General features: G+C 37.5%; 1 protein-coding gene across 1 annotated transcript; it reads right to left on the bottom strand.

The window, feature by feature from the left end:
- Positions 1 to 352: 352 nt before the first annotated feature.
- LOC121973804 (BTB/POZ domain-containing protein At3g49900-like) lies at positions 353 to 2,735 on the bottom strand. Its single transcript, XM_042525156.1, has 4 exons — positions 2,529 to 2,735; positions 2,371 to 2,440; positions 1,628 to 2,146; positions 353 to 1,117 (listed from the first exon to the last, which is right to left on the bottom strand). Exons 1-4 carry the CDS (start codon positions 2,684 to 2,686, stop codon positions 440 to 442), a joined length of 1,425 nt encoding a protein of 474 aa, XP_042381090.1. The 5' UTR covers positions 2,687 to 2,735; the 3' UTR covers positions 353 to 439.
- Positions 2,736 to 14,832: the final 12,097 nt, after the last annotated feature.

Raw genomic sequence — 14,832 nt, 5'->3', positions numbered from 1 at the left:
TTAAATACCAACTTAGTTAGGACAAAAATTATAATATTTTATTATTATTATTTTTGACATCAAGATAAATCGGGATAAAAATTATAATATAATATTATGAAAGTTTTTCATTTATCAAAATAAATCAGAAAAATTATAGTATAATATATTTTTTATTTTAGTTGGTACTATTCATCTATCCTGCCTTTTTAAAAAAAATTATTTGTTAATTCGACTAAGTTGAAACTTTGAAAAAATTAAGAAGACACGTGCCGCTGTGCCATTGTCCGAGGCTAAGCTATAATATTTTTTTATTTTTTCAAGTTAACACCCATCCAAACCTAGTTGTGATACATTTTGACATTAACCCCGAAAATATTGTTATGCCTTTCCTTTTAAAATTTTGAAAATATTGTTATCACGCAAGAGAAAAACAACGCAACCAAACAGCGCAAGAAAATCAACTAAAGGAGTTATTTCTCCGGTGGCCGCGCCGCACCTTGCCCGCCACCTCCACGTCACGGCCTGCGCTTCTGGCGCTTGACTCCTGGCCGCCCGCTTCCGGCGTCTTCTGGAACAGCTGCCTTAGCCCCCGCATCAACCTTCGCCCAAGCCCGCCGCTCCTCGGGGCGCTCCCCTTGCCCGCCGTCAACGCCAGTTCCTCGTCCGCCTCAGCGCCGCGAACGATGCGGAAGCTGGACGACCGGACGGACTCCATATCCGCTCGCTTCTCCTCCGACCACCGCAGCCTCTGCCTGAGGCCGTTGAGGTCGCGCTCCAGGCTCTCGATGCGGAGGCTAGTGGCCTCCGCCGCTGCGCGGATTTGCGACGCGTACCGGCGCGCCGCGTCCCGCTGCAGGATCGCCCCCAGCGTGGGCGGCGGCTGCACACGCTCCACCGCGTCTCCTATGTCGTCGTCCTCACCGGCGCCGCGGTCCCCGCGGCAAGCCACGGCAGCGCGGTCGAGGCTGAGGCGCCGGGTGTGGAGTTGCTCCACGAGCATGGCCTGGACGACGAAGCGGACGGGGAGGCACGGGTTCTGGACCAAATGGACAAGCACGCCCGGCGAAAGATTCATGCAATTGATATTGGAGCAGATCCGGACCTTCTCCTCCTCCGTCAGCTCGCCATCATGACCCTGCACCGTAGATCCAGCGAACAGAGTAAAGTTGGGATCAGATACACGTGTGATTTTAGGTGAGTTCATAAATTTTTTGAAGGATCAGCACATGGCACAATGCTGAAAGTAAACTCCATAGATGATCTTGTTGAGGAAACTCCATCAATTAGATATGAAATTTACATCTGCCTCTTCTATTTTTTTTTTCCTTCTGAATTCAAATTTCAATCTCCACTTCACTGTACTGTTTCTCACCCTCATTAATACTGTATGGAATGTGGCCCAACAAAGAGTTAAATGAGCATCAGTATCTCTTCTGTTTAAAGAGTTTACTTTCGAATCGAAATTGATAATGAAAATTAAAAAGGATGAATAACAATTGTTATATGGTAAGAGAACGATGCCAGGCCTCTTTTTTAGATATATTTTCTTGGATTTATTTTAGTGGTGGATGACAAATTTTTATGATCACCTCTAAAATTAATCAACTTAAATACTTGGATTAAAAATTTAAAAAAAATAACTTACAATGAGATAATGGTTAACTATACGGTAGAGCAAATCGTGGTCGAGCATATGCCGCACCCGTATCGCAGCCGCGAGCCGCCTGAACTGCTCGACCGACAGCGCCGCCAAATCCTCCGTCCATCTCCCGTCGCCGCGGCCGCCCGACGCCGCCAGCACCTCAACGCACGAAGCGGCGACCTCCGCAGCCGCCGCTGCCTCCGCCTCCGGCGACAGCTGGAACGCCGCGCAGGAGCGGAGCACCGTCGCAGCAGGATCCTCGCCGGAAGTGACCACCTCCCGGTGGAAGTAGCTCTCCGCCTGCGCGACGAGCCCCGCGTCGTTGCCTCCCATCTGCAGCCACTCCGCCGCGACCCAGACAGCCGCTAGGTTGGTCGGCGACAGCGCCACGCGGCCGCCGTAGCAGAAGCCGGCCACTCCGGCGAACGTCTCCGCGGTCATGCTGGACGGCGGGGAGACGGCGACCGCGCTGCTCGCCGCCAAGTGCCGCTCAAAGTAACCGCTGTGCGATACTAACGGCTCCTGTAATGGAACGGATCCGGAAAAAGATAATACTAATTACGATCAACGCAGCCATTAAATCCTTGCCAAAATCTCGACCAATAAGAAAGATCTTTGCCAAAAACAAATGCACCGAATATAACGAAAAAAGTAATTGCATCGTGGCAGCAAATACAGAACGCGTGCAATCAATATTTTCCTCTTTTGACCTGAAAAATCCTCATCGATCGACTTTGATAACGTACCCTGTGAAGATGGAACAAGTCGCCGTTAACTTGGACGACAACATCGGGCTTCACTCCGGTCGCCTGAGTCCTTAAAAAATCAAGGTGAAAAATTCTAAATAAATCGTAATCGAGATGGAAATAAACTTGGAGAAACAAACAACAGAAGATCTGCATACCATTCTTTCACACTCCTCTCTAGGGATGGATCAGGTGAAGGCGTGAGACTCAAACTTGCACAAGGCGTGAAGGAGAGGGAATTGAAGCTCTCGTCGTCTTCGTCTTCGTCTTCTTCGTAGATGGTGTCCACCACGCCAAGCTCTTGCCAGCCTCTCATCGTCTCCTTCTCTTGATCAGTTGGAACTACGAGGGTTTTGCTACAGAGAAGTTTCAGGCAATGGCGTGGTCTTTAGGGTTGGAGGAGGGGAATTTAAATGAGGGGAAGGCATTGAATGCATGCACGTGAAAGGTCATAAATGTGGTGCAATTATCACAAAGGTTTTGATGTTTCAGAATTATGAAGGTCTAATGCATGCATTTATTAGAGTTGCTCATGTGGATTTTCATGTGTGTTAGGATTATTATTTTTTTTTACTAACCCATGTATCCAATTCTTCTAATAGATTAATTTGGAATGCGATCGTCGACTTCGACCAGTGTTTAGGAGAAGAGATACGAAGTAAAAAATCATTAAGTAAATGGAAAATGGAACAAAAATCACAAGTTCAATTTGTCATTCAAAGTAATTGTTAAATGAAAACAATAGAGATTGATTTCCTTTTATATATATATATATATATATATTATAACTATTATAATTTTTCATTATAATATTATATTGATATATATATTATAATTTTTATACGGATCAATATAATATTGTAATGAAAAATTGTAATAGTTATAATATATATGATATAGTGAATAAGATGGGTCCTTAAATCAGGTTAAAATTCAGAAGATCGACTGATATGACTGTCAGAGTTAAGAAGTGGTCAATACTTGGATCAGTGCAGTCGAGTGTCTCATCCAAGAGGTTATTCGATCGGATCCTTGTACTGATTGGACACCGAGTCCCTTAGTATTGATAAAACTTTCAAGCTGAGTTAGTACCATCTAGAGCCACCAGGTCCTCTTCATCACTCGGGGATATATAACACGATTAACTATTTCGTCCAAGTAATTTGTTGATCAGACCTATCATCCGACCGGACAAACTAGACACTTGGTTCGACTGGAGCGGCTGAGCGAAGGATGAATCTCCAACAACATTCCTCAAATTCAACCTGATTGCTCTTGCAAGCTACAGTCGATCGAAAAAATGTCAAAGCATTTTATGGTCTATTTTTTTAGAAATACTTTGAGATTTATGTGCAAACAAACAATAATACTATAAAAGGGGGTCTCCATTTACAGGTACATGTACGCTATGCATATGCGAGGCTATATAATTTTACGCACTTATGAAGTCAAAGAAAAGAACAACAAGTTGCCCAACAAGCTAACGATGTGGATCATGCTCAACCCATTCTAGATATTAATGATGATCATTATGCATCAATGGAGACCCAACTACAAGGGCTAAGGCCAGGGTCGGGCCAAGGAATAGGCCATTAAGGCCTATGCCTAGGGCCCCTATTATATTGGGGCCCACTATATATATATATATATATATTAATTTAAAAAATATATATAAAGTTGTATATTAAATATTTAAAATTATGATTAAAATAAAATTAGTCGAGATTTATTTTCATTGATAATTTAAATTTTTTATTAGTCAAATTATATTTAGTCAGTAATTTTTAATTTTTTAATTTAATTAATAATTTTTAATAGATTAAAGTCTAGATCATTTTTATTTTTTTACTCTTGTTAAATTTAATTGATAATTTTATTTTTTTACAATTAAAATTAGATTTGTTAATAATTTATTTTTATTTTTTTATTAAAATCTTACTATTTTATTAAAAATCTCCCCCTTTACTAACTAACTTTGGTGAGGCCTAAAATGCATTTACGTTAATGTCCTTTTTTCTATTTACACTAAAAATAATTCCAAGCTTTATTAGTAATTTCACAAGCGAAACATGTGATCTAGAGTTCAAGACTCGGCTGCGACATATTATTATGAATTTTTCTCTGGTTGTTTTATATAAAAAAATATAGTTCTATTTAGTCTCACATCTTAGAATTGACAATACTATGATGAAAGAAGCTTCTATAAATATTTTTGGCTGACGATGTTAAAAAATATACTTTTCTTAGTTTTTTTTACTAAAACAAGTATAATATTAAAATAAAATATTTTTTTTGCATAGGGAAGCCCGTTACAGTAGTTTGTTGCTGGGTTTATAAGGGTGACACTAAAAAATTTAAACAATTCGGATTTTCAAATACCCAAATAATTTATATATTATTATATTACACACGCAACGCGTGTGCACGATCACACTAGTTTAATTAGTAATTTTTAACTTTTTACTAGTAAAATTTTAATTTACTAATCAAAATTAAGTTTTGTTAATAAATTAAAAATATTTATGAGTATTTTTTTCTAAATTTTATTTTTTTTATATCTACTCCTTCGTTATCATTTTTTAAAAATTTTATTTTTCTTTCAATTTTTTAATAATTCACCATTAATGTTTATTAGTTAACTATTTTTGGTTAAATAATTTTTCTTAATAATTTATCAAAATTAAAATTGATAAAAAGATAATTTGATTTATAAAGCTCCCTCCCTACAAGATTTCAAGAAAGAATCTATTTTAAGTAATAACTATATCTAGTACTTGAACTTATTTCTTTAGGTTACATACAATAATTTTATTGTTGTGTCAAGACTTTCTTTCCTCAACTTTAAAATTGATTGATATTTTTTTAAATAACAATTAAAATGTATATTAATAATATTATAATAATTTATTACTCGTTTCCAAATTAGTTAACATAAATATTTTTTATTTTTTAAATTTTACTAATAAAGAAGTGAAGTTTGACACAAGATAAAATTATTGATATGTGGCATAGTCTGTCACTACTTCCAATTGTATAAATTATTATTGGTAATATATGAAACTATTCTTTTAAATTTTAATAATAAAATTAAATGTCCCCCCCCCCCCCCCCCACATGGTTGAGTTGGCTAATGCACAATGACCAATGAGTTGAATCTCGGTAAAGTCGAGAAAAATGCTCTTCCCACAGTTAGTAGTCAACCACAACTTCCTAATTTATCTCCTCATAGATGATTATAAGATTGACTGTGTTAAGCTGCTAGGCTAACAACTTCTACTTTTTACTATAACTAATAAAATTAAACATCTCTAATAATATTTATTTTTTAAAAAATATTAAAACCTTATTTTTTTTCTGCCTAGGGCTTCAAAAAGGGTTGAGACGACCCTGGCTAAGGCTAAAAAGATGAAGGAAGCATTTAATGTGCTAATTGAAGATGTGAAGGCCAAAGCTATCATTGAAAAAGGTTTGATCAAGAGTAAGTTATCTAGCTTAGTCAACCTAATTCAAGCATTAGATGAGTTTAATTAGCACTTAAGTCTTATGTCTATGTAGTAGATATATGTCCACTCAATTTAAACTTAATTTCTACTTTTTTGGGGTGTAATAATGTCATAAGCTTAAAATGGCTAAGTAGTCTATATAGACCTTTACTAAATGAGTTTTCTTTTGGCCTTTTAGGATTTTTTGGTCACCCTATAGCTATAAATAAAGGGGGTGACGACCACACATGTATCTTTTGACATATTTTCAATCTAAAGCATGGTGAGACTCTCACTTGTTGGTTCTTCATTGGACTAGAACTTATCAAGGCATTCCCTTGTGGCGTTCGAAGACTTATTAACCATCATCCCAAGGTTGTGGCGTCTTCCATCTTCTATACCAAAGTTCGTGCTTTCTTAAGCATTGGGTCAAGGTTATTTTCATCAATCTTATCGATTTAGACCTTTCTTTATTTCTTCTTCAATTCATTGTGGGTTCTTGAGATATCTTTCTCATTGGGTTCACATCATTTGGTATCAGAGCTTTGGATTTTTTTCTAAATCGATTTGGTTATCCTTTTTCTTTTGTGCTTGAATCTTTATTTATTTTGTTCAACATTATCTACTTATGGTTATCATCTCAATCTTAGTGAGTTCTAGTTGTCTTGTTGCTATAAAAAAAATAAGCAAAAAAAAATAGGTTGAAATTTAAAAAAATATATTTTTGGCAAAAAAAAAAAGAAGGCCGAAATAAAAAGAAATTATTTTCACCAAAAGAAAGGTTAAAATTTGAAAAAAAAATAATAAAAAAGGGGTGTATAGAATTGTTATTTCTATATTTGCATTTTTCAATTCCGCATTTCCTTTAAAAGTTTTGCCTAGTATTCTTATAGTTTCCAATTTCGCATTTTCTTTAAAGTCTTGCCTAGAATTCTTGCATTTTCCAATTTCATATTTCCTTTAAAGTCTTGTTTAGTATACTTCGTATTTCTTTTAAAATCTTGCCTAGTATACTTGCATTTTTCAATTCCGCATTTCCTTTAAAGTCTTACCTAATGGGTGTATTCAAGAGATTGAATGATTTTCATTGACTTTTTTTAATGATAGACTTTTGTGGAGTTGATAGATTTTTATTGACTTTTATAGAAACTCATATAATTATTAAAAGAATTTCATGGAGTTCTATAGACTTTTTTGTAAGACTTTTACATATATTTGTAAACTTCATAGAAACTTATGTATTTAAGGGGTGTATTCAATCTTCGAAAAGCGTAGGTGGTCATGGTCTCGTGATATTTATTTTCAAACAAAACCTAAAATATCTAATTAAATTTATTTTTTAATAAAATAATAAATAGCGTACTTATCCATAAAAAACTTTTTCAACTTTTTATATTTTTATCTTATTTTGGCTAAAAACAAAGAGAAGATAATGTCTCACTTTTAAAAAAAACTTTAATAATATAATTTTAAATCCAACAATATTATAATAATTTTAAATATTTTTATTTATAATTTTGATCCAAATTAATATAAAATGTTGGTCAACCCTTAATTTGGTCAAATTTTTAATAAAATGATGAATTGATAAATTTGATTAGTAATAAAATTAATATTATTATTATTAATTTGATTAGTAATAATATTATTAAAATAAATAAATATAAATATATAAATTTTATTTAGGAATTTTTAAAATTTAATAAATTTTATAGAATATTTTTAGGTTGAATTTCATTAGACTTTATTAAATTATCTATTAATTAAGTTGAGAATTAATTTGATTTATTAATATATATTTTATATTAAAACCTAATGTCTCAAGTTTTTCTTCCCTCTATGCACAGCGCCGCCATTCAAATCGATTTTGACCTGCTCGCAAGTAGCCAACGGAAGCATCACCGACCGCCTCAAACAATTTTTCTGTTTGTTTTCCTCCTTTCCGGTGTACCGCTTCACTAGATGACACTCATTGTTTCCCATCACAAGCAACAAAAGAAAAAAATCTCCACCTACCCGTGAGCCACCGCCAGAGAAAAGGCTGCAAGCGACAGCTGTTCTGTTCCAGCCGTTTCGATCCATTCTTTTGTCGTTATAATGTTGGAGAACGACATTTCAGAGGACTCTCAGCTTCGCATAAAATGCATGTTGAGAGGCTGATGCAAGCCGCTAAGAGGTTGAACAAGGGCATGACCTTTAAGATCAAAGAAATAATCAAAATCAAAGAGTGAGAAGAGAAATGACTTATTTGTAAAAAATTAAAGTGATTTGAAGTCTATAGAAATCTCAATAATGAGGAGAAGACTTTTTATTTTATTTTTAAAATTGTACAAGTGTTTTGGAGAGCTTTTATTAGTTAAAATTTATATTTAAGGATTTCTAAAAGAATCCATAAAAATCTATTAAAACTTTGGATACCAAAAGTTTTTCATAGAGTTTTAAAAAGTCAAGTTTGAATACCACATAACTTTTTAAAACTCTATAAAAATCTAATTTGGATACCACTAGATTTCTATAAAGTTTATAAAAGTCTAGATTGAATACATCTAGACTTTTAAAATCTATAAAAGTCATTCAAAGTAATTAAAAGTCTAACATTGAATACACCCCCTAAAATACTTGCATTTTCTAATTCCGCATTTCCTTTAAAGTCTTGCATAGTATACTCCTCATTTCCTTTAAAGTTTTACCTAGTATACTTTATTTTTTTTAATTCCGCATTTCCTTTTAAGTATTTACCAAGATTTAATTCTAGTAAATTTTTTTTCAACCCTTAATCTAAGTTTTCAATTCTACAATTTGCATTCTTCTATCAATCCCTATCTTTTATCCTAATACCCTTGGGATTTTCAATTAGTCAACGAACGCTTATAAGGAATTGTCACAATTCTAAGTTCTTTAAAGAGCTAACATTAGTGAGTTGAGTGACAACAGATTGCATTAATGGCAAGAAGTGGAGAGGAAGCAAGACCTAGAGAAACACTTCAACAACGTGCCTTGAGACAACACTTGGAACGCATGAAAATTAGATTCAATCAAATCCTCGATAGATTAGAGAGACAAGATGCTATAATTTTTATATTGTAAAATAGCCAAGCTAGTAGAGTTCCTACACAAAGTTCAAGGCAATATAACTGTGATGACAATAATGATGATGATGACATTTCTGAGGATGATAGAGTTTCTAGTGACAGATCTGGTCATGCTAGAATTGGTGGTAGAAGAGGAAGGATGAATTATTATGCTGATAGACACTTGGAAAATATCAAGATGAAGATTCCTTCATTTTAAGGTAAAAGTAATCTAGACGTATATTTAGAGTAGAAAAAGAAAATGGAATTAGTGTTTGATTATCACCACTACTCTAAAGAGAAGAAAGTAAAACTTGCTGCTCTTGAGATTATTGATTATGCTATTATTTGGTGGGATCAAATTATTTTAAATAGGAGAAGAAATAATGAGAGACTCATTGGCACTTGGGAAGAGATGAAATCTATTATGAGAAAGAGGTTCGTTCCATCACATTAATATCGAGATTTGTACCAACGACTATAAAGTCTATTCCAATGATCCAAGATTATGGAGGAATATCACAAGGACATGGAGATTGCTATAATTCGAGTCAATATAGATGTAACGACCACCCTTCTTACTACTACTACTCTCTAAGGATGACCGTTACTTAACTACTAACTCTACTTAACCGGTATGATTAAATATCACATGGAAACTCTACCGAAAAATTTTGGCAGAATCTCCCCTGTACCGGTGACCAAATCTATAATACAAACATAGTATACGCAGCCACAGACGGCTGGAACATATTCTCCACAACCACGCAATAATAAAAATCACAATAAAAACAAAGAAACTACTCTAGCAATAGCAATGACTACAGCACTCCACAAATAATAAAAGAGACTAGCTAGACATGCGGAAATAAACTCAACTACAATCCCAAATTTAATATAACATTAACAGAGAACTAAAAGAAAGTCTTGACAATTTTGCCAGCTACTTCTGGATCTCTCCACAGTCTAGACATCACACACCTTCATCACCACCACCATCCTGTCGCCTCCCTTTCATATCTTAGCTTTTCCTTTATCTGCAGTAGGAGGAAAGAAAACAAAATTATAAGCGAAAACGCTTAGTAAGTACTAATCTATCTCACAAAAACTCGAAGTGCATAAAAGAAATGCAATAATACTGAAACTGAAATGCTAAAGCAAAGCTGCATGTACTCATGGTATACAGAAATAAAACTGAATACTAAACATGCTCACTAACTGACAGGAAAGTAATGAAACAACTATTGTAAGCTTAGAATTAAAGAAACTAAACTTTTATTGATTCAAGCATAAACTTATTTCATTTTCTTATATCCTTATACTAGAAATTAATCTTTTAATTTCTCTTTCACTTTCTTCTTCTTGTTCTTCCTACTTTTCTTATACTAGAAATTAATCTTTTAATTTCTCTTTCACTTCCTTCTTCTTATTCTTCTTTTCTTTTTTTTTTCTTCTTACTTTTCTTCTTATTTTTCTTCTTTGGGCCTAGGCTTAGTACCATCTTTATTTTGCGCGCTCTCTAATAGTGACTGAGGTAGCGAGCCTCTAGTCCTATGAGGTAAAGACCTTGGTCTTACCAGGGCCAAGACCTTGGAATTGGTCACCTGGATTTATTTAACGACAACCTTGGAAGTCGGGTACTAGCCTCTTACTTTAGTTTACTTGTTATCTCTTTTTAACTAGACCTTGATCTTTTTCTTTTTACTCAGTTTTCTCATAATCCTTAATTAGAGTTTATTGGAATCCTTTAGATATACCCAACAAGTGTAGGATTACAATTAACTAAGCATGCTATATAAAAATAATACAAGGGAAACAAATCTAAACTCTCTCTCTAAGCATGTTATAAACAAAGCAACAGAAAAACAAATCTGAACTTTCTAAACATGCTGTAAAACAAAGGAAAAGAAGCACATCTGAACTTACTAATCATGCTCTAGAATAGAGCAAAAGAGAGCTAGTTTGAAATTTTAAAACATGCTGTGATAAGAGCAAAGAAAGCTAATCTAATCTTACTAATCATTATATAAAATAGAGCAAAAGTAAGCTAATCCAAACTTGCTAACCATGCTATAAAATAGAGCAAAAGAGAGCTAATTTGGACTTTCTACACATGCTGTAAAATAGAGCAAAAGAGAGCTAATTTGGACTTTCTACACATGCTGTAAAATAGAGCAAAAGAAAGCTAACTTGGACTTACTAAACATGTTGTAAAATAAACCAAAAGAGAGCTTATTTAGATTTCCTAAACATGCTGTGATAAAAGCAAAAGAATGCGACTTTAAGCTTTCTAAACATGTTGTAAATAGAGCAAAAGAATACAACTTTAAGCTTCTTAAACATGCTGTCCAAAAACTAAATCCCTAATCAACTTTGATTCTGTACAACATGACCTGAAAGCAAGGAAGGAAACTATAACAGAATATAGAGCTCAGACTGTATACTAATGCTTGCAAGAACTAATCTAGGAACTAGCATAGATGGTTGGAAACTAAAATGAAACCCAATGAAAATCCATCTGATGCAAATTCGACATACTGTCAAGCTACACGATCCAGTTACAAACCCAATGGTAGGAAACAAAGGCATCATTAATCAAGGTTAAATCCACTACACCCTTTTTCCTTCCTAAAGGCCACGACAGGTTCAACAAGAACAAGGAGAAACAAAAACTTGATCTCCTGCAAGCTTAGATTCGGCACAAACAATACTACATGCTCAATCAAACAAAAACTAGTTCTTGGAATCTCTGTGAAGCCCACGGCAGAACACCCAAAAACCAAAATCTTCATAGCATGGTTCAGATTCAAGAAGAAAACAAGGTTGAAGCTACTCCTACCACAGGTGAGTAGTACTTACCCCTTGTTCTTGCACTTACAACCGAGAAGAAGGAAGGGAAAGGCCTTAGGGTTTTCGGAGGGCTCAGGTCTTGCAAAATCTTCGGCTTCCTCTTGTGCCCGCAAGTTCTTCTCCGTCGGGATGACCACCCACGGTGAAGGATGGCTGGAATAAGGCTTCGCCGGCGCCGGAGACCCAAAACCTAGCTTCCTCTTGGTTTCCGCCGAGAGAGAAGGCGTCGTCGCGAGGGAGAAGGAGAAGAAAATTTCGGGAGAAAATGTTTTGGTTTTTGGAAAATCAAAACCTAATTCCCTTTCTTATATTCAGGTTTAATCAAAATCATGCTATAAACTTAATTCTCTCCTTATAAGGTTAACCAAAATCTTGTAGCTCAACTGGTTGGGCCGGTTTTGCTTGGGTCAGTCCGACCCGAGGTCGTAGGTTCGAACCTGTCTTCAATAGTTTTTGTCAAAATTTCTTTCTTTTTGTAAACATACTAAACGACCTCCAAAAATTGCATAAAAATACTCTAAAAATTTCTAAAAATCTCTAGAATATTTTAAAAACATTTCCAAATATTTTTATGGACATTTGGAACTCGAAATAGGGAAAATTGTGTCGTTACGACCCGACCCTCTTGGCCCATTTGGTGGCCCATTTGGCGACCTCTCATGTCATCGACCATCGGCCCTTATGTCGTCGGCCCATTTGGCGACCTCTAATGTCGTCGACCGACGACCCTTGGCCTGGTCAGTGGATTTTTGCCTCCCCCAGGATTCGAACTCTAAACCTCCAGGCTTAAGTATTAGAGTTTATGAATCCTGGTAACCAAGTGAGATCATCTCACTTGGTTACCAGGATTCATAAACTCTACTACTTAGCCTGGAGGTCTAGAGTTCGAATCCTGGAGAAGACAAAAATCCACTGCCAGGGGTGGAAAGTCCTAGTGAGTAACGGCACGGCCAAAGGGTCGTCGGTCGACGACATGAGAGGTCGCCAAATGAGCCGACGACATAAGGGCTGACGGTCGACGACATGAGTGTTGGTGCAACCTTAGGTCAAGGTTGACCTGGTTGACCTGACTCGAGTTGACCTGACTCGAGTTGTATTTTGATGTTTGACGAGAATAGAAAAGCTCTATTCTGATGTTTGACGAGAGTAGAAAAGTTGTATTCTGATGTTTGATAGAATACAAACTTGGGAGATTGTGGGTGTAATCTTTGGTCAAGGTTGACCTGGTTGACCCGAGGTGAGTCGACCTGATTCGGAAAGTCCTGGTGAGTGAAGCCAGGCAAGGGAAAGTCCTGGGAGTGAAGCCAGGCAGTTGGAAAGTCCTGGTGAGTGAAGCCAGGCAGTTGGAAAGTCCTGGTGAGTGAAGCCAGGCAAGGGAAATCCAGATAGGTCAAGGTTGACCAGACATCTGGTGAAAAGTCCAAGTATGGAGACTTGGCACGGAAAAGTCCAAGCAGGGAGCTTGGCACGGGAAAAGTCCAAGTATGGAGACTTGGCACGGGAGAAGTCCAAGTATGGAAGCTTGGCATGGGAAGTCGGAGAGGGCTCGGCAGCTCGTTCTCCGGACTAGGTCAGAGAGGGCTCGGGAGCTCGTTCTCTGGACTGGATGTGGAAGTCGGAGAGGGCTCGGTAGCTCGTTCTCCAGACTAGGTCAGAGAGGGCTCAGTAGCTCGTTCTCTGGACCGGACGAAGTCGGAGAGGGCTCGGTAGCTCGTTCTCCGGACTAGGTCAGAGAGGGCTCGGTAGCTCGTTCTCTGGACCGGACGTGGAAGTTGGAGAGGGCTCGGTAGCTCGTTCTCCAGACTAGGTCAGAGAGGGCTCGGTAGCTCGTTCTCAAGACCAGGAAGGCCTTAGGATTTAGGGATGAGAAGCTCTAAATCCACATGGGCATTGGATCGGTCTGACCGATCCAGTGATACTCAGGTTTATCTGATCGGTCTGGTGACCGATCAGTAACCAAACAGTGATTCGCTGTAGGTTATCTGATCGGTCCACAGATCGATCAGAAAACGATCAGTAAGCTACTGATCGTTGCCTGATCGGTCCACAGACCGATCAGGCTTTAAAGCCTCACAGAGAGATGTGGCTGACCGGTCTGGGGACCGATCAGCCTAGGGCCTGATCGGTCCACAGACCGATCAGGGATCGGCAACCCTTCCCAGAAGAGGTGGGATCGGTCTGGGGACCGATCAGACTAGGGCCTGATCGGTCCACAGACCGATCAGTGATGTCCTAGACCGATCAGGCTATGGCTTGGTCGGTCCAGGTCTAGCCGTTGAGACACAACGGCTAGATTTCTCTCTGTGTCTTCTTTGTCTTCTTCGCAGGTGCAGATATAAATCACTTCGAGCTGCTACAGTGCTGCTGCTTCTTCATCACTACTGCGATTTGAGCTTTGCTGAGCTCCCTATTATTGAAGCTTCGTGTGAGCTTCCATCGACTGGGTGATCAACTGCTGTTGACATCGTGAAGTTGCTGCTTCATCGAACTCCAGTCGACGAGAAGGCAAGCAAAGTGTTTTTACATTTATATTGTTCTTGTTTTCTTTCTCTACTGGTTGTACTCCATTCTTGCTATTGCAAGAGAGATTGTGGCTAGGTTTCTCCACCCAGAAGGAGTTCACATTAGCCGGTTATCCGGGGTCTCATCCACCGACGGATTGATAGGCTTCGTCCACCTTACGGACACGCCGAGGAGTAGGAGTATCATCTCCGAACCTCGTTACATCATCGTGTTTGAGGTTTGATCTTCTCTACTTTCATTTTTACATTGTATTTCCGCTGCGCTAACCTAATTTGTAGGAAGAAACGATAATTTGGGGTCGGCTATTCACACCCCCCCTCTCTAGCCGCTATCCGAAGGTCTTAACAATGAGAGGTCGCCAAATGGGCCAAGAGGGCCGGGTCGTTACAATAAAAAGGCGCACTTGGTTACCAGGATTCATAAACTCTAATACTTAAGCCTGGAGGTTTAGAGTTCGAATCCTGGGGGAGGCAAAAATCCACTAGCCAGGGGTGGAAAGTCCTAGTGAGTAACGGCACGACCAAGGGTCGTCGGTC

This window comes from Zingiber officinale, chromosome 4A, assembly GCF_018446385.1.
Source record: "Zingiber officinale cultivar Zhangliang chromosome 4A, Zo_v1.1, whole genome shotgun sequence".
NCBI lineage: Eukaryota > Viridiplantae > Streptophyta > Magnoliopsida > Zingiberales > Zingiberaceae > Zingiber > Zingiber officinale.
Note: the sequence above shows the minus strand (reverse complement) of the source record. Positions and strands in the feature narration are given on the sequence as shown.

Bases quoted from the DNA above. Each gene is read 5' to 3' on its own strand.
- LOC121973804 (XM_042525156.1), bottom strand. From the start codon at position 2,686: ATGAGAGGCTGGCAAGAGCTTGGCGTGGTGGACACCATCTACGAAGAA. The intron at 2,147-2,370 runs GTACGTTATCAA...GTTCCATTACAG, and splicing joins ACTTGTTCCATCTTCACAGG to GAGCCGTTAGTATCGCACAG. The intron at 1,118-1,627 runs GTAAGTTATTTT...TCTACGGTGCAG, and splicing joins TAGTTAACCATTATCTCATT to GGTCATGATGGCGAGCTGAC.